The 20,556-nt window shown below is 41.4% G+C and overlaps 2 protein-coding genes across 5 annotated transcripts in view; one reads left to right on the top strand and one right to left on the bottom strand.

The window, feature by feature from the left end:
- Window positions 1-20,556, top strand: part of idua (alpha-L-iduronidase) — a 179,303-nt gene that overhangs the window by 102,394 nt on the left and 56,353 nt on the right. For all 4 annotated transcript variants that reach the window (XM_072256094.1, XM_072256096.1, XM_072256093.1 and 1 more), the window contains one exon: window positions 1,393-1,572. In XM_072256094.1, the coding sequence (XP_072112195.1) occupies window positions 1,393-1,572 (180 nt within the window). The remainder of the gene's footprint in view (window positions 1-1,392; window positions 1,573-20,556) is intronic.
- slc26a1 (solute carrier family 26 member 1) overlaps window positions 1-20,556 on the bottom strand; it is a 129,336-nt gene that overhangs the window by 90,301 nt on the left and 18,479 nt on the right. The window lies entirely within an intron of this gene.

Here is a 20,556-nt window from a genome sequence, read left to right as displayed (position 1 = left end):
TTAGATTTGGTGTCAGTTTCCTTCTTTTCATTTAGAGTTGGTAAAATGAGGTGAATACAAATGGGCAAGGAGTAAGAAATAAATGAAGTCCAAAGGTTCATCTTATTGCCGATCATCTCTGTATGGAGTCATCGCTGACCCCTCCACATAGAATCACACTGCTGTAGCATTGATATGTCTCAGAGTTGTGTCACCTCTTTAATGACCCATTCTGCTGCCCTTTAACGATCCAAGGATGTGCATTCCAAGGTCGCTTTGCATCTTCCAGCCATTCATTGTGTTTCCTTGTCTTGTACATCTCTCTAAAATCATTGTCCCGTACTTGTCTAGATTAAGTCCCGTTGCTAGTATTCTGCTTCAGAATGGGGCCTTGTCAAAAGTTGTAGTAAAATCCATGTAACCTACATAGATAATACTGCCCTCTTCAACCTTGCATGTCCATCCTCAAAAATGTCAATCAAGTTATTCATTCGCAACCCTGAGGAAGTCAACGCTGACCATCTCTGATTAATCTGAAGGTTGAAATTGTTTGTTTATCATCCCTATTAGTCCTATTCTTGCAACACACACAAAATGCTGGTGGAACACAGCAGGTTAGGCAGCATCTATTGGAAGAGGTACAGCCTCCCCCTCCCACTTTCAAATCTCTTACTATCTCTTCTTTCAGTTAGTCCTGATGAAGGGTCTCGGCCTGAAGCGTCGATTGTACCTCTTCCAGTAGATGCTGCCTAGCCTGCTGCGTTCCACCAGCATTTTGTGTGTGTTGCTTGAATTTCCAGCATCTGCAGATTTCCTCGTGTTTGCATAGTCCTATTCTTTCCTGGTTATCCTTTTACATTTTATGCAGAAATTGTCTTTGTGGATAACATAACTTTTTTATTGTTATTTACATCACTTTTTTTTCAAATGGTGCTAAACATTTTCAATAAGTGCATGCTATTCAGTAATTATCTGTCCTTATAGCATGGTGATAGAGAACTCAATACAATTCATGATTCAAATACACACACACTGTCAGATAGTACAGACACAAAAATCACACATCGATAGCACTATTGCAGTATTTGTTATTCATGAGCTATGAATAAACTGTCATTTTTAATCATTTTAATATTTATTTAATTAGAGTACTTTCATAAATGATTTTATTATATTTGAATCACTAAGTGATACTATTGCAATAACATGAAATAGTATAATGAGCAGTTTATTTGAGAGAAAATATGCATTAAATAATTAAGAAGAAAGTTAATATGTTTACCACGTGATCTCTGACCCTGAGAGAAATTAGAGTAAACAAAAGATAAAAATTTTGTAATCAGTTATGACATGGTGTAAAGTTCAAGTTCTAGTTCTTTCATTCACTTTTTTATTGTTCGTTTATTTTGACAGGGTGCTGGTAGTTCTCTACATATCATAGAGCAAGAATTGGATACAGTTCATCAGATACAGAAGCTCTTCCCTAAATTCCAGTCAATGTCCATTTACAACGATGAAGGTGATCCACTGGTCGGTTGGTCGGTTCCTCAGGTCTGGAGAGCTGAAGTGACATATGCTGCTATGGTTGTTAAGGTAAAGATAAAATGCCACTCCACAGTTAAAAAGGAAGATGTGCATTTACTTATATCTTACCGCATTCCTATCAGGATATCTTTAGGCTTTACAGTCATTAAAGTACTGTTTCAGCTATAGCCATTGTTGTTATTGAAGGAAATATGACTACTAATTTTAGAACAGAAAAATCCCACCAGCAGCAATGAACAGCTAATCTCTTTTCATCCTGTAGTTGAAGGACAAATGTAGACAATTCTTTTCTCTGCACAGATGCTGCTTGACCCACTGAATTCCTCCAGCAGATTGTTGCTCCAGATTCCAGCATCTGTAGTCCCCTTTTTCCATAATATGAGTTTGTTCCTCAGTAAGGTATTGATTTAAAGATGGTAAAACAAAGCAGGTTCATTTATATTCGGTCTTTGATACTTATTCCATACAGAAATAAGAGATTCAGATCCTCATTGACTGAATTAGATCTCTTAAGGAACTGGGTTATTTTCAACTTGTGTTCCACTCTAACTAGAACAAAGGTTGGTGTAAGCAGAAATAGAATGAAAGTATGTGGTGCCTTTAAAGTGTTGAGTGGTCTGATGGAAAAATCAATCCAGCATCTCCACTCATTTTTTTAGATTGAGTCTTAGACATAGAATCATACAGCCCCTTCAGTTCAAATAGCCCATGCTAACCAACTGACAGGAGTATTCAAGGACATCTTCAATCTCTCACTGCTGCGGTTGGAAGTTCCCACCTACTTCAAAAGGGCGACAATCAGACCAGTGGCCAATAAATAAAAGCAAGGTGAGCCACCTCAGCGACTATCGCCCAGTTGCACTCACATCTACTGTGGTGAAGTGCTTTGAGAGTTTGGTCATGGCCAGAATTAACTCCTGACTAAGCAAGGATCTGGACTCACTGCAATTTGCCTATTGCCTCCCAGCAGATGGAATCTCACTTGTTCTCAACTCGGCCTTGGATCACCTAAACAATAGCAATGCCTATGACAGGCTGCTGTTTATTGGTTACGGCTCAGCATTCAAAGCAATCATACCTACGGTTCTAATCAACAAACCCCAAAACCTGGACCTCTGTACCTCTCTCTGCAACTGGATCCTTGTCATCCTCACCAGGAGATCACAGTCAGTTCAGATCAGAAATAACATCTCCTCCTTGCTGACAGTCAAAACTGGCGCACCTCAAGGATGTGGGCTTAGCCCACTGCTCTACTCTGTCTACATCCACAATTGTGTAGCTAGGTGCAGTTCAAACACCATCTATAAATTTGCCAGTGACACAACTATTGTTGGTAGAATTTCAAATGGTGACAATGAGGCGTACAGAAGCAAGATAGATCAGCTGGTTGAGTGGTATTGCAACAACAATCTTGCACTCCACGTCAGTAAGCCCAAGAAATGAATTGTGGACCTCAAGAAGGGGAAGTCGAGGGAACACATGTCAATTCTCATCGAGGGATCAGCAGTCGATGTCAACATCTCTGAAGATCTATCCTGGGCCCAACATATTGATGCAGTTACAAAGAAGGCACAACAGCTGCTATATTTCATTAGGAGTTTGAGGAAACTTGGTATGTCACCAAAGACTCTTGCAGATTTTTACAGATGTACTGTGAAAAGCATCCTAACTGGTTGCATCACCACCTGGTATGGAGGGGCCACTGCACATAATCAGAAAAGGCTGCAAACTCAACCAGCATTCAGGGCACCTTCAAATGGTGATGCCTCTAAAAGGTGGCATCTATCATTAAGTACCCCCTTCACCCAGGACATGCCCTCTTCTTATTACTACCATCAAGGAGGAGGTACAGGAGCCTAACAACACACACTCAACATTTTAGGAACAGCTTCTTTCCCTCTGCTATTAGATTTCTAAATGGACAATGAACTGGTATACACTAAGTATTTTTCCTTTTTTTGCCCTCTTTCTGCACTACTTGTTTAATTCAATATTTTATATTTCTTATTGTAATTTATAGTTTTTAATCATTATATATTGCAGTGTACTGCTGCAGCAAAACAATAAAATTCATCGCATGTGCCAGTGATATTAAACCTGATCCTGATTCTGATTCCCGCCTAAGCTATTCTAAGATAGACTGTTTGGCCTACATCCTTCAAAACCTTTCCTGTCCAATTTCCTGCCTGAGTATGTTTTAAAAGGTGATAATGCACTTGCCTTAACTACTTTCTTTGCCAGAACTTAGTTTTGTTGGCTGAAACAGTTCCAGTTTTACTATAAAACTAGTATTATAGTTTTGAACTGTAAAACCATGAAACACAAGCTGACATTTTTCTACTGAATACACTTTTTGGTGATTCAGTACAGTGCCATTATATCTGGTTGAACAAATGGATATACATAGTGCAGGGAGATTAGACCTTAATGTTCAACTGGAATTTCCCTGCTGTCAGTCACTATCTTGACCTGGAGTAATCCCTGAATAGAATAAAGACCCATGCGGCTCCTAAGGAGTTCAGGATTTTGATGCAGTGAAAGTATGTTTCAGAGTTTGGGTAGTTAGTTGATTGCAGAGGAACCATTTACTTTTATGCAGTTGTGGTTGTAAGTTTGTGACATCCTTTCAAAGAAGCCTTGGTGAATTTCTACAGTGCATTTTATAAATTTTACACAATGTACCTAGGATGCTGGAGAGTAGGTGTTCAGAATGGTGACTGGAGGTGAAACTTAGCTCAGACCTTCTTGAGTGTGGTTGGAGTTGTATCTATCTAAGTAAGTAGGGAGTTTTCCAGGCAAAAAGCTCAATGGGTCGAGCAATATCTGGGGCGGGGGGAGAGTAAAAGGTTTGGGATTTTGGGTTGAGACCTTGCAGTTAAATAGAGACTGGAGAAGGATTATAGCCAGTATAAAATGAGGGGGAACAGTGAGACAGGGGCAGTAGGTGATAGGGGGACTTCGGATGGGTGACAAGGTCCTGCAAAGTGAGTTCAGGAAGTTAGTTGCTAAGTTAGAGGACAGGACCTCCAGGATTGCTACCCAGTACACATGTAATTGAGACCAGAAATAGGAAGATCGATCAATTTTACACATGGCTAAGGAGGAAAGGCTTCACGTTTTTGGATCATTGGGCTCTCTTCCAGGTGGGACCTGTACAGAAGGGACAGTTTGCACCTGTACTGGAGGGGAATTAATATCCTGGCAGGAAGGTGTGCTGGTGCTGCACAGTGGTGGTTTAAACTAGAGTTCCAGGTGGATGGGAACCAGAGCACCAGAACAGATAGTGGAGTGTCTGTGGAGAAAAATGTTGTTAAGCTTACATACAAAGTCAGGAATCAAAAGGTCATGCATGGTGGGAATAGTGTTCTGAGCTGCATATATTTCAGTGCAAGAAGTATTATTGGAAAAGCAGCTGGACTTAGGACAAGAATCAATACATGGAATTATGACATTGTAGCCATTAGTGAGACTTGGTTGTAGGAGGGGCGGGACTGGCAGCTCAATGTTCCGGGGTTCTCTTGTGATAGAGCAGGAGGGATTAAAGGGAGAGGATTAGCATTACTAGTCAAGGAAGATATCACAGCAGAGCTCTGTCAGAACAGACTGGAGAGCTCATCTAGTGATGCTTTATGGGTGGAACTCAAAATAATAAAGGTATGACCACATTAATGAGATTATATTATAGACCCAGGGCCGGTGACAAAAGTTTGTATAGGGGAACACTTTGCAACTAGTGATCATAATTCCATTAGTTTCAAGGTAATTATAGAAAAGGATAGGTCTGGTATTCTGGTTAAGATTCTAAATTGGAGAAAAGCCAAATTCTGATGGTATCAGAAAGGATCTGGCAGGTGTGGATTGTGACAGTTTGTTTTCTGGCAAAGGTGTACTTGATAAGTGGGAGGCCTTCAAAAGTGAAACTTTGAGAGTGCAGAGTTTCTATGTTCCTGTTAGAATAAAAGGCAAAGATAACATGTTTAGGGGACCTCGGTTTTTTAGAGATACTGAAGTCCTGGTTAAGAAAAAGAAGGAGGTGTTTAGCAGGTAAAGATAGGTAGGAACAAATGAGGTACTTGAGTATTAGAAATGCAAGAGAACAGTTTATGAATGAAATCTGGAGGGATAAAAGAAGACATGAGGTTGCTCTAGTAGACAAAGTGAAGGAGAATTGTAGGGCTTCTACAGATATATTAAGAGCAAAAGAATAGCAAGGAACAAAATTGGTCTTCTGGAAGATCAGAGTGGTAATCAATGCGTGGAGCAAAAATGGGGAAGATCTTAAATGGATTGTTTGCATCTGTTTTTACTCGAGAGACAGACACAGAGTCTATAGATGTGAGGCAATACAGCAGCAAGGCCATGGACCCTATTACACATTACAGGGGAAAATAGGGTGAATAAATCCCCTGGGCCTGATAAGGTGCTCCTTCGGACCCTGTGGGAAGTGAGTGCAGAAATTGCAGGGGCCCTAGCAGAGATATTTAAATCATCCTTAGCCACGGGTGTGGTGCTGGAGGATGGGAAAATAGCTCATATTGTTCTGTTAGTTTAAGAAATGCTCTAAGAATAAGCCAGGAATTAATAGGCCGGTAAGCCTGATATCAGTAGTGGGAAAGTTATGGGAGGGTATTCTAAGGGCCCAGATTTGTAAGTATTTGGACAGACAGGGACTCAATAGGGGTGGTCAACATGGTACTATGCATGGTAATTTGTGTCTTAACAATGTTATAGAGTTTTTCGAGAAGGTTACAAGAAAGGTCGCAAAGGAAAGGCAGTGAATGTTGTCTACATGGACTCTAGCAAGGCCTTTGACAAGGTCCTGCATGGGAGGTTGGTGAAGGAGGTTTAATCACTTGGCATTCAAGATGAGGTAGTAAATTGAATTAGACATCAACTTTGCAGGAGAAACCAGAGAGTGTAGTAGATTCAAACAACAGGAATTCTGCAGATGCTGGAAATTCAAGCAACACACATCAAAGGAGGGGGAGGGATAGAGCCAAGAGCTGGACAGGTGATAGGCAAAAGGGGATACGAGAGGATCATGGGACAGGAGGTCCGGGAAGAAAGACGAGGGGGGGGGTAGCCTCCAACCTGATGGCATGAACATCGACTTCTCTAACTTCCGCTAAGGCCCCACCTCCCCCTCGTACCCCATCTGTTACTTATTTTTATGCACACATTCTTTCTCTCACTCTCCTTTTTCTCCCTCTGTCCCTCTGAATATACCCCTTGCCCATCCTCTGGGTCCCCCCCCCCTTGTCTTTCTTCCCAGATCTCCTGTCCCATGATCCTCTCATATCCCTTTTGCCTATCACCTGTCCAGCTCTTGGCTCTATCCCTCCCCCTCCTGTCTTCTCCTATCATTTTGGATCTCCCCCTCCCCCTCCCACTTTCAAATCCCTTACTCACCTTCCTTCAGTTAGTCCTGACGAAGGGTCTCGGCCTGAAACGTCGACTGCACCTCTTCCTACAGATGCTGCCTGGCCTGCTGCATTCACCAGCAACTTTGATGTGTGTTGCTTGAGTGTAGTAGATTGTTGCCTCTTTGACTAGAGGCCTGTGGCTAGTGATGTGCCACAGGGATCGGTGCTGGGTCTGTTGTAGTTTGTCATCTTTGTCAACAATCTGGATTATAATGTGGTAAACTGAATTGACAAGTTTGCAGATGACCAATATTGGGGTGTAGTGAACAGAGAGGAAGACTATCAAAGCTTGCAGCAGGATCTGGACAAGCTGGAAAAATGGGCTGAAAAATGGCAGATGGAATTTGATGCAGGCAAGTGCAAGGTGTTGCATTTTGGGAGGACAAACGAGGGCCATTCTTACATGGTGAGCAGTAGGATACTGAGGAGGAATTTGGGAATACAGGCCCATAGTTCAATGAAAGTGGGATCACAGGTAAATATGGTCATAAAGAAAGCTTTTGACACATTGGCCTTCATAAATCAATGTACTGGGTACAAGAACAACAGGAATTCTGCAGATGCTGGAAATTCAAGCAACACACATCAAAGTTGCTGGTGAACGCTGCGTTCACCAGCAACTTTGATGTGTGTTACTGGGTACAAGAGTTGGGATGTAATGTTGAAATTGCGTAAGGTGATGGTGAGGCCTAATTTACAGTATTGTGTCCAGATTTGGTCACCTACCTATAGGAAAGATGTGAATAAGATTGAAAGAGTGCAGAGAAAATTTACAAGGATGTTGCTGGGACTTGTGGACCTGAGTTATAGAAAAAAGCTGAGTGGGTTAGGAATTTATTCCCTAGAATGTAGAAGATTGAGGGAAGATTTGATAGAGGTATGCAATATTATGGGATGGGTGTGTATAGGTAGGGTAAATGCAAGCAGGCTTTTTCCACTGATTGGGTGGGACTACAACTAGAGGTCAAGAGTTAGGGATGAAAGTGAAATTTTTCAGGGTAACATGAGGGCAATGTCTTCACTCGGGGTGGTGAGTGTGTGGAACGTGCTACTAGCACAACTGGTGGATGTGGGGTCAATTTCAACATTTAGGAGATAATTGGATAGATAATTGGATGGGAGGAGTGTGGAGGGTTGTGGTGCGGGTGCAGATTGATGGGACCTAGGCAGATTAATGGTTTAGCACTGTCTAGATGGGCTGAAGGGTCTTTTTCTGTGCTGAAGTGTTCTATGACTCTCTGTGATGGGCATAAAGATCAAGGTGTGGGCAGAGAACAGTAGAGTTAGGAGAGAAGCAAGTGGGTGACAGGTAGAAATGGTTCTTCGAAGTGTAGCACCTCTTAAGGTGCCTAAGCAGATCTGAGAACCCAGAAAAAATGACAAATATATTCATAGTCTGGCTGCTATACAAAAATTCTTAGAACAGACAGGACCTTAAGCTCTTTACTCAGAAGGAGCTAAAGGTGTTTTCTTTTCACATGATAATAAGCCCTTTTTCACAAATCTCTTCAGGTAATCTGCATCTTGCATTCTAATAAAAACACGCTCAAAGGTCATATGGCATGGTTCATAGAATTGAACACAATAGTCCAACTGATGGCCAGTTGGTAATAGCAAGCACATATAACTTGCTTTTGTATTCTCTCCCTCTCCTGTACATACAAACCCCATTTCCAGAATAGTTGGGATATTTTCCAAAATGCAATAGAAACAAAAATCTGTGATATGTTAATTCACGTGAACCTTTATTTAACTGACAAAAGTACAAAGAAAAGATTTTCAAAATGCAAACAACAGGAATTCTGCAGATGCTGGAAATTCAAGCAACACACATAAAAGTTGCTGGTGAATGCAGCAGGCCAGGCAGCATCTCTAGGAAGAGGTACAGTCAAAAAAAGATTTTCAATAGTTTTACTGACCAACTTAATTGTGTTTTGTAAACATACACAAATTTAGAATTTGATGGCTGCAACACACCCAACAAAAGTTGGGACAGAGGCATGTTTACCATTGTGTTACATCACCTTTCCTTTTAATAACACTTTTTAATTGTTTTGGAACTGAGGATACTAATTGTAGTAGATTTGCAATTGGAAATTTTGTCCATTCTTGCTTGATGTAAGACTTCAGCTGCTGAACAGTCCGTGGTCTCCATTGTCTGATTCTCCTCTTCATGATGCGCCATACATTTTCAATAGGAGATAGATCTGGACTGGCAGCAGGCCAGTCAAGCACACGCACTCTGTGTCTACAAAGCCATGCTGTTGTAGCCCGTGCAGAATGTGGTCTGGCATTGTCCTGCTGAAATAAGCATGGACGTCACCTTGATGGCAACATATGTCTCTCTAAAATCCTAATATACGCCTCAGAGTCAATAGTACCTTCATATACATGCAACTCACCCATGCCGTGGGCACTGATGCACCCCCATACCATCACAGATGCTGGCTTTTGCACCTTTCGCTGATAACAATCTGGATGGTCGTTTTCATCTTTGGCACGGAGAACTCGACGCCCGTTTTTTCCGAAAACTAGCTGAAATGTGGACTCATCTGACCACAGCACACGGTTCCACAGTCTTTCGGTCCATCTGAGATGAGCTTGGGCCCAGAGAACTCGCCAGCGTTTCTGTCTAGAGTTGATGTATGGCTTCCTCTTTGCGTAATACAGATTCAAGTTGCATTTCTGGATGCAGCGACGGACTGTGCTGAGTGACAATGGTTTTCCAAAGTACTCCCGAGCCCAGGTGGCTATAATTGTCACAGTAGCATGACGGTTTCTTAGGCAGTGCCGCCTGAGGGCTCGAAGATCATGCGCATTCAACAGTGGTTTCCGACCTTGCCCTTTATGCACTGAGATGTCTCTGAATTCTCTGAATCTTTTCACAATATTATGTACAGTAGATGTTAAAAGACCTAAATTCTCTGCAATCTTGCGTTGAGAAATGTTCCTTTTGAACTGATACTTGAATATTCTGTGCACTTTTCAATCTTATTTTAACTCTGTCCCAACTTTTGTTGAGTGTGTTGCAGCCATCAAATTCTAAATTTGTGTATGTTTACAAAATACAATTAAGTTGGTCAGTAAAACTATTGAAAATCTTCTCTTTGTACTTTTGTGAGTTAAATAAAAGTTCACATGAATTAACATATCACAGATTTTTGGTTTTATTGCATTTTGGAAAATATCCCAACTTTTCTGGAAATGGGGTTTGTACATTCTTATTTGCCATGCATCCACTCACTCTATCCGTTTTCAGTACCCCCCCAGGACCATGTTATTACCCCCCATATTTCAATGATACTTTCAAATTTTGGAATTATCTATCAGTTGTCTTTGTGGGCTTTATCAGGTCCATTTTTCCTGTGAGTGGTAACATAAGGAAAAGGGTATTCAATCTAATTCTCATACATTCCCTTTGCTCCCTAATTTGCACTTCCTGTTCCCCTTTCTACTCACTGTATTCAGCTTTGTTTTCCATAAAGTAAAGGCATCCATTAGTCTTGCGAGACCATGGATCTACGCCTGGAAAGTCTTCACTCTCCAGTGCGCAGGCCTGGGCAAGGTTGTATGGAAGACCACCAGTTGCCCATGCCGCAAGTCTCCCCTCTCCATGACACCAATGTTGTCCAAGGGAAGGGCATTAGGACCCATACAGCTTGACACCGGTATCATCGCAGAGCAATGTGTGATTAAGTGCCTTGCTCAAGGACACAACACGTTGCCTTGGCTGGGGCTCGAACTCATGACCTTCAGGTTGCTAGTCCAATGTCTTAACCACTTGGCCATGTGCCCACACTGTTCTCCATAGTGCCATGTATATTTCATTTTAGTCACTCAGGAAGTTCCAAATTTGAACGTCCTATTTTGTTTCTGTAGCTCCTTCCCCATAATTATTAACCTTACTTAGCACAGCACAATACCTTCCCTGTTGCTTGTTATTTTAACCAAATAGATCCTGTTTTTTAACGCTTAAGAACATCCTGTAATAGCAGCTTTGATTGGAAAACATCACTTTCCCACCACCCTACAATGACCACCATTTTGTCAACCTCCACATTTTTCATGAATTCTTTTGAATCAATTCTCCATTACCATTACAATTCCCTGTGGTTTATTTGTGCATATAGCTCCACAATTTTATTTTTCCTACTCCATGAATTTAATTATACATGTATATGCTGCTCATGGCTGCACAAAAACAGGCACTGAGCACAAAAGCTATAGAAGCAAGGGTCTATCATACCAGACAAGACTAAAGATGCAGATTGTACAAGGAATCTACTGAAACCATCCAGCATGCAGTAGCAAGGTGCAAGATGCAGTCAGGGACAGCATACACTGAACAGCACAACCAAGTTGCAGGAATTGTGTACAGGAACATCTGCGCTGAGTATGGATTGGACTCTCCCAAGTCCAAATGGGAAACATCCAAGAAGGAGGTGGAGAGTGACAGAGCTAAGGTCCTGTGGGACTTCCAAATACAGACCGATAAGCAGGTACTGACCAACCAACCAGACAGTAATACTGGACAAGGAACAAAAGAAGGCAATAGTAATAGATGTGGCAATCCCAAATGACAGTAACATCAGGAAGAAAGAATATGAGAAGCTGGAGAAATACCAGGGCTTGAAAGAGCAGATAGAGAGGATGTGGAAGGTTAAAGCCAGAGTAATCCCAGTGGTGATAGGAACACTTGGAGCTCTGACACCTGGACTGGGAGAGTGGCTCCAACAAATCCCGGGAACAACATCTGAGATCTTGGTCCGGAAGAGTGCACTACTAGGAACAGCAAAGGTACTGTGCTGAGCCGAAATCCAAATTTTTTTCAGCGCTAATATGATGCCACAATTGGAAAATTTCACAAGGAGCTAGGAAGTTTGCCAGATGATGCACAGGTCTCTGCACACCACAGACTTTTCTGAGAAGTGACCTCACATACCCAGAGTGGAGCCCTGTTGACACCAAGGCACTGGTTGTTTTCAACAGTCATCATAGGCAGACCTTTGTGCATTATTTGCAGCGATTAATGTGTGTTTTGTTCTTATTCTCTGCTTCATGTTGTGAAGATGTCTTTTTGTTGAAAATGTCAAAAAGGCCTGCAGTTACCCCTGGGTAATAGTGAAAAGAAAAACATTTATGTTTATCTATAACACAGAAAGTCAAGTTGTTGTGAAAAGCTTGACAACAGTGTAAGTGTGAAGCATCTGACAGAGGAGTATAGCTTTGAAACGTCCACCATCTATGACCTGAAGAAACAAAAGGACAAACTGTTCTATGCTGAAAGTAATCAACAGAAATTAATGAAAAGTAGAAAAACACTGCATAAAGTGAAAAATGAAGATCTCAATCACGCCTCTTTCTCGTCGTGGCTATCCCTCGAGGTCGAGGATGATGGTCTTCGTTCTGTTGATCTACTTATGGGCTCTCAAGTGGCTTATAAGTCCAGCCTTGGCTTTGAAAGTTCTTCCGCATTCAGGACAGGTAATTCCAGATGGCAGATCAGGCTTTGGTTGTTGCTGCCTCTCTTTCCATTTTCTTCTCTTTTCTTCTAATTCTGCACATCTGTTGGCTTCGAAAGTTGCTGTTCCTTCTCGGATGATGGCTTGCCAGAGTTTCCTGTCTTTGGCATTGGTTTCCCAATTGTTGATGTCGATGTTACATTTCTTCATGTTGGCTTTTAAGACGTCTTTGAATCTCTTCTGTCATCCGCCTCTTTTACGTTTGCCTTCTTTAAGCTGGGAGTAGAAGATTTGTTTAGGCAGACATTCATCTTTCATCCGAACAACATGACCACTCCATCTTAGTTGGTTCTTGATGACGTAGGCTTCAATGCTTGTTGTTTTTGCTTCATTTAGCACACTGATGTTGGTTCATTAAACATCAGCCTCTTAACAGTATGTATATCATGAAACAAGCAAAGATCTATCAACAAACTGAAAATTGAAGGGAATTGTGAATATTCAGCAGGCTAGTTGCAGAAACTTAAGAAAAGGTGCGGCATTAAATTTTCAAAGATTTGGGGTGATAAAGTGTCTGTTGATCATAAAGCAGCAAAAAAATTGATTGTGAGTTTGCCCAGATGGTACTGATGAAAATGTAACACAGTGAACAGCTGTATCAGTACATGCAGTATGTGTGATGACCAAGTGTAAGACAAAGACTGCTTACTGGTAACACTTAAAGTCAGAGTCGGGAATGATGTCAATACCAAACAGCCATAGACTGTCCATCTGGGTGGCCACGGTTGTGATAGCTTACCTTTCTGATGGTTTAATGTACCCATTATTGTTTATCCCTTACTCACTCTTCCTTCAGTTAGTCCTGACGAAGGGTCTCGGCCTGAAACGTCGACTGCACCTCTTCCTTCAGATGCTGCCTGGCCTGCTGCGTTCACCAGCAACTTTGATGTGTGTTGCTTGAATTTCCAGCATCTGCAGAATTCCTGTTGTTGGCCACGGTTGTGATAGCTTACCTTTCTGATGGTTTAATGTACCCATTATTGTTTCATGCACAAAATTATTAAAAATAGTACATACAACTACCTTCAGGGTGTATGTATAATCTGTATATGTAACGTAAATGGATTTTGTGTTTAGACTTGGGTCCCTTCCTCAAGCTATCCCATTATATAGATGCAAATATTCCAAAATCTGGAAAAAATCCAAAACACCTCCAGCCCCAAGCATTTTGGAGAAGGGGTGCTCAACCTGTGTATGTGTTGGGAGCCATAGTATCATAGTGGTTCATGCAGTGTTATTACAGCTCGGGTGTTCTGGAGTTCAATTCTGACACTGTTCTGTAAAGAGTTTGTATGTTTGGTCCAGGAGCTCTGGTTTCCTCCCACAGTCCAAAGAGATACTAGTTAGTAGGTTGGGTGGTCACTGTAAATTGTCCCGACATTAGATTAGGATTAACTGTTGGGGGTTTTGCGCGGCATGGCTCGAAGGGTTAAAAAGGCCTACTCTGTGCTGTATCACTAAACAAAATAAAGTAAATTTTATATATATATAATATTCTGCAAATCCATCCGAGTCTATCCTCCAATTCCTCCTGTCTAATATCTCTTGTTTCTGGACTAGTCTTATTATATGTCTCACTTTAAATTACTGACTATAAACTGTTTGCATTCGGAACTAGCATCAATGCAGGAGGTTTGCATTATTTTTTCTTCTGAAGGCAAAGCTTTGTTAAGCTTTGAATGTGTGGGAGGTCTAACAGATGGTTTGTAAGAGCTGGCAAAGTGATTGAGAAAAATAACACATGGTAATGAAAAAGGCACAAATCGCTTAAACAGGTAACTGACTTTCTCACGTTGTGTTTATATCTCTCCAATTGCACTTCATTTTTGATAAAGTTTCACTAGTACTGGTTTGGGAACAATTTTGATTTTTTTGGAGATGTCGAAACAAAAAAAGACTGAATAAGGGTAAAAATCAAAACAATATTCTTTACTGCTCTACTTTATGTTGCATATTATTTCATGTATGATTGAATTAAATATCTGTACTATATTTACATATTTCACACTCTACTATTCTACTTATCTGCTGATGATTTTATCAGGGCAGCACAGAATCCACAATTTTGCTGAAAATGCACAAAGCCCTATTTTTGCTCTTAGCCAGTCTTTATTGCAGTTATAATGGTAAAGAGAAGGCAGTTACCAATAACATGTTATCCATAGTGCAGAAAAGACAGTAGATTAGGTTACTGAAAGATTAAGTTCAATATATGGTCATTGAAGAGAAGATTGTCAAAATACAAAAAAAATTATTGAGGATATTCAGTTCATAGATCAAAAACATATTGAGGACAAAATTTATTGACCCCTCTCCCCCCCCCAACACCCCACCCCATCCACAACCATCACTGATGCCCACCCCCCCCTCCCCACACCCCATTCCAAGTGCAGTTCTGTGGGAGGACATGGTCTGAACCAGATTTTCAGACAACTAGAATTGTTTGCAAAATTCTGTAAAGCAGAACAATTGGCAATTCAATTGAAGGTAGATAGGGCCATATACAGAGTGTCATCAAAATTCAGGTTTGCATTCTTCACAGTAAATGCACATGTAGTAATAATTAGTCACGAGTGTAAAAAGAATGGGAGGGTGTGACTTAGGATGCCTGGAGGATGTAGACTGGAATCGCAAAAGAGAAGTTATACACAGAGTCATTTGACATAGAATAGGTAACGTCTGAACTTGATGCTTACATTTTGTTATTATAATTGTGATCTCCAGACAATGCTTATAGCCTAATTAGCATTGAAAAAAGCTGATAATTCTTCACTGCAGCCAAGAATGGACATTGTTTCCATTTTGTCATTAAAGTCATCCCATGGAATTGGATACTTGGATCATAGCTATTCAGGGACAAAGCTGACACTTCAGTTTCCCAAAAGGCAACTAACTGTTTCAGTGAGATCCTGCAGATAGATCTTAGATTCTGCATGCTAGGCAGCTATAGAAAGTTAAGTTGAATGAAATGCAGGGAGAATTAGCTAATTGAAAGAACGATTGGCTTGATGGTGGAAAGCAGAGAGAGGGTGGAAGGTTGTTTTTGGACTGGAGGCCGATAACTGCTGGTGTTCCCGTCATCAGTGTGAGGCCCATTGCTATTTGACATCTATGTCAATGATTTGGATGAGAATACACAAGGCTTGGTGAGTAAGTTTGCAAATGACAATAAAACAAGCAGCATTGTAGATAATGAAGGTGGTTATCACGAATTACAAAATTATCTTGATTAGCTGTACAAGTTGACTGAAAAATAGCAATGGAGTTTTAGTCAGATGAGTGCCAGCTGTTGCATTTGGAAAGACAAATGAGGACAGAACTTCCACATTTATCAGTAGGGCCATGGGGCATGTTGTAACAGAGTAAGAGTACAAGTATGAGGTTCCCTGAAAGTGACGTTGCAGTTAGACACAGTGGGGAAGATAATTTTTGGCACGTTGGCCTTCAGCAGTTAGGACTACAGGATCAAGATGCAGTGCTGAGGAAAATTTATAACCTTGTAAGCATGGTCAAAATAATCAAATACATGAACTAATGTTACTCCTATTAATATCCAAACACACTTTGATTAAGTTTTTTTTACATGCTACGCAGTAGTATAATAAATGTAGGAGTAAATCGTGTGAGTTTAAAGGGAGCAGAAACTATAAAAAGCACTTGAAAGACCAATTCAGAAACACAACACATGGGAAGTTTGCATTGTTTATCTATGTGGATAGCAGTAACCCATTAACTCTATACTCATGGTAGAATAACACACCAATATACCTGGCATCTGCCTGTGTTACAAGGTACAGATTCTTCAGTCTTACAAGCTAAGCTACAGATTCTTCAGAACTGGACTTTAATCTAACTTCCGGAGCTCTGAAGTGATTTGGACGCATGAACTTAAGTAAACTCTTACCTTCCAGCCTTACATTCTTACCCTCCACCATTAGGCTCTACAATGAATCACCCTGTATCCAGGGAAGTGATCACCCCTTCCTTTTAAACTGTTTGTGGTAACTTCTTTTTTATTCTTTCTACCTATCTTCTAATATTTATATCTGTGCACTTGTAATGCTACTGTGACACTGTCATTTCCTTTGGGATCAATAAGGTACCTATCTTGGAATGGATTCCTTGATTTAGTGACTTAATATATCTTATGCACACACACGCTCACACTCACGCTCAATCTCACACTCATGCCTTGCACTCTAAACCCCTGGTACAGATGCCAATTGAATGTGTGAGCCAGATGTAAAACCTTCACCTTTTCTGAACAATATAATAATGGATTTTTGTAGCTTTACTGCAGGAAAGCAAAAGACAGGAAATTGTAGTCCAGTTAACCTGAGTTCAGTGGTTGGGAAGATATTGGAATTCATTATTAAGGATGAGATTTGAGGGTACTTGGAAGCACATGTTAAAATAGGCCAAAGTCAGTATGCTTTCCTTGCCTGACAAAGTTGGTGGAATTCTTTGAGGAAATGTCAGGGGTAAGTTTTTTATGCAGTGAGTGGTGAGTGCATGGAATAGGTTGCCGGTCACAGTGGTGAAGGCGGATACAATAGGGTCTTTTAAGACACTACTGGATACATACATGGAGCTTAGAAAAATAGAGGGCTATGGGTAACCCTAGGTAATTTCTAAAGTAAGTACATGTTCAGCACAGCATTGTGGGCCGAAGGGCCTGTATTGTGCTGTAGATTTTGTATGTTTCTAAATAATATGCAAGTGGATGTTGTTTGACAAGATGCTGCACATGAGGCTGCTTAACAAAATAAGAACCCATGGAAAGATACTAACATGAATAGAAGATTAGCTGACAGGTAGGAGGCAAAGAGTGGGAATAAAGGGAGCCTTCACTTGTTGGCTGTTGGTGACTAGTGGTGTTCTGAAGGAGTTGGTGTTGGGACTGCATCTTTTCGGTTATATGTGAATGATTTGGATGATAGAATTGATAGCTTTGTGGCCAAGTTTGCAAACAATCCAAAGATAGGTGGAGGTGGGGTGGGGTAGGTAGTGTTGAAGAAGCAAGGAGTCTGAAGGACTTTGACAGATTAGAGAATGGGCAAAGTGGCAAATGGAAAATAGTATAGGGAAGTGTATGGTCATGCACTGTGGTAGAAAGAAGAAAGGTGTAAACTTTTTTCTAAATGGGGAGAAAATTGAGAAATCAGAGTTGCAAAGGGACTTGGGAGCCTGTGCAGGTATTCCCTAAAGGTTAACTTGCTAGTTTGAGTTGGTAAGGAAGGCAAATGCAATGTTAGCATTTGTTTTGAGAGGACTAAAATATAAAAGCAAGGATGTAATGCTGAGGCTTTATAAAGCATTGGTCAGACTGCACTTGGAATATTGTGAGCAGTTTTGGGCTCCTTATCTTGGGAAAGATGTACTGGCATTGGAGACTGTCCAGAGGAGGTTCGTGAGAATGATTCCAGGTATGAAAGAGTTGATGTCTGAGGTGCATTTGATGGCGCTGACATATTCTTGCTGGAGTTTAGAAGAATGAGGGGAGAATCTCATTGAAACCTATCAAATATTGAATGGCCTGTATAGATTTCTTCAACTAGAGTGTGGTGAATATGTGGAATTCATTGCCACAGAAGGCTGTGTAGGTCAAGTTATTTGGTATATTTAAAGCCGAGCTCGAAAGGTTTTTGATTAGTAAGGGTGTCAAAGGTTATGAGAAGAAGGCACAAGAATGGCATTGAGAGATAATAAAACAGCTACGATGGAATTTCAGAGCAGACTCGATATGTCGAATGGCCTGATTCTGCTCCTACGGTCTTAATGTGTTGTATCAGCCTCAGTCATAGCATTTATATATCTCACTACAACTTACCTCACACAAAATCTCAGAGCCTCTACTTCCTCCCAACTATTCAGCCAAAGCAGGCACCTCACCCAGACATAATGCAACATACTAACACACACTTACTTCTGCCTTGCAGAAAAAAGTTCCTCACAATAATGCCCAGCATCCACAGACTGCTGATGATCAGAATCATCTTTTTCAGTTCAAAGGCTTTGATGAGAAAATATTGGACTGCAGCCAATGGTGAGAGAACGTCCCTGATTAGAAGGAACCTATGCACTAAGGTTCTGCTTCTTAGGAGGCAGACTAAGATCTTGAGGGGATAGCCTGTAAACAAAGACTAATAGATCTGCACATAAAACTTGGTCAGCAGATGTTTATACACATGCCACATCAATAGCCTCTCACTCAATGTCAGCAAAAGAAAAAAGCTGGTGATTGTCTACAGCAGGAGGAAACCGGAGGTCCATGAGCCAGTCCCCACCAGAGAGTAAGCAACTTTAAATTCCTCCATGTTGTCACTTCAGAGGATCTGTCCTGGGACAGTATGCAAGTGCCATTACAAAGAAGCCACAACAGCACCTCTATTTTCTTAGAAGTTTGCGAAAATACAGTATGTGATCTAAAACTGACAAACTTCTATAGATGCAACACACATCAAAGTTGCTGGTGAACGCAGCAGGCCAGGCAGCATCTCTAGGAAGAGATACAGTCGACGTTTCAGGCCGAGACCCTTCATCCTGGGTCTTGGCCTGAAACATCAACTGTACCTCTTCCTAGAGATGCTGCCTGGCCTGCTGCGTTCACCAGCAACTTTGATGTGTGTTGCTTGAGTTTCCAGCATCTGCAGAATTCCTCGTGTTTGTGTTTTTAGAATCTACTAAGTATACTGACTGGTTGCATCATGGCCTGTTATGGAAACACCAATGCCCGTGAACAGAAAAACTGTACGGCCCAGTCCTTCATGGTTAAACCCCTCCCCACCATTGAGCACATCTACAAAGAGTGCTGTTATACAAACGTTTGTAGGAAAGCAGCATTTATGATCAACCCCCCCACCCCCCACCATGGTCTCTTCTCGTTGCTGCTATCAGGAAGAAAGTACAGGAGCCTCAGGACCCACACCACCATGTTCAGGAACAGTTATGGAGCTTGTTGATTAGAACTAGGGGTATGATTGTGTTGAATGCTAAGCTGTTATCACTAAACAACAGCCTGATGTCGGGATTACTGTTGTCCAGGTGATCCAAGGCCAGTGAGATTCCATCTGCTGTAGACCTAATGTGGCGATAAGCAAATTGCAGCAGGTGTGGGTCCTTGCTTAGGCATGAGGTGATTCTGGCCCTGACTAACCTGCAAAGCCACTTCATCACCGTAGATGTGAGTGCTGCTGGATAATAGTCGTTAAGGCAGCTCACTGTGCTCTTCCTGCACACTACTATGACTCTTGCCTCTTTGAAGCAAGTGGGAACTTCTGACTGCGGGAGTAAGAGACTGAAGATGTCCTTGAAGGCTCCTGCCAGTTGGTTGGCACTGGTTATCAAAGCTCTACCAGGTGCACCATCAGGGCTTGACACCTTGCGAGGGTTTACCCTCTTGGAAAATGTTCTGATGTCAGCTCTGGGACAGAGATCACAGGGTCGGCAGATGCTGCAGGGATTCGTACAGGTGTAGTTTTATTCTCCCTTTCAAAGCGTGTATAAAAGGCATTGAGTTCTTCTGGGAGTGATGCATCACAGCCTTTCATGACGTTAGGTTTTACTTTGTAGTAAGTAATGGCTTGTAAATCCTACTAAAACTGACATGTATCCCATTTCATCTTTAATCTCAATTAGAATCTTTTATTTTTGTTCTTAAAATAGCCTTCTGACGGTCATACTTGGACTTCTTGTATAGTTCAGAATCACCGGTCTTGAATGCCATAGATCTAACCCTGAGCACACCACAAGTCTCCTGATTCATCCATAGCTTTTGGTTTGGGTATTTTCTGATATGTTCTTGAAGTCACACTCTCATCCACACAGTTCTTGGTGAAGTCGATGACAACTGTGGCAAATTCATTCAGACTTAATTATGACTCCCTGAATACTGTCCAGTCTACGGACTCAAAGCAGTCCTGTAAGCACTTCTCCGCTTCCCTTGACCATCCTCTCACTGGTGCTGTGGTCTTTAGTCTCTGTCTATACACCAGGAGTAAAAGTACAGGCAGGTGATCAGACATTCCGAAATGTGGGCATGGTAAGGCACAGTAAGCATTCTTGATGGTGGTACAGGTTGACCACTG

Source organism: Mobula birostris, chromosome 4 (genome assembly GCF_030028105.1).
Source record: "Mobula birostris isolate sMobBir1 chromosome 4, sMobBir1.hap1, whole genome shotgun sequence".
NCBI classification, from domain to species: Eukaryota; Metazoa; Chordata; class Chondrichthyes; order Myliobatiformes; family Myliobatidae; genus Mobula; species Mobula birostris.
Note: the sequence above shows the minus strand (reverse complement) of the source record. Positions and strands in the feature narration are given on the sequence as shown.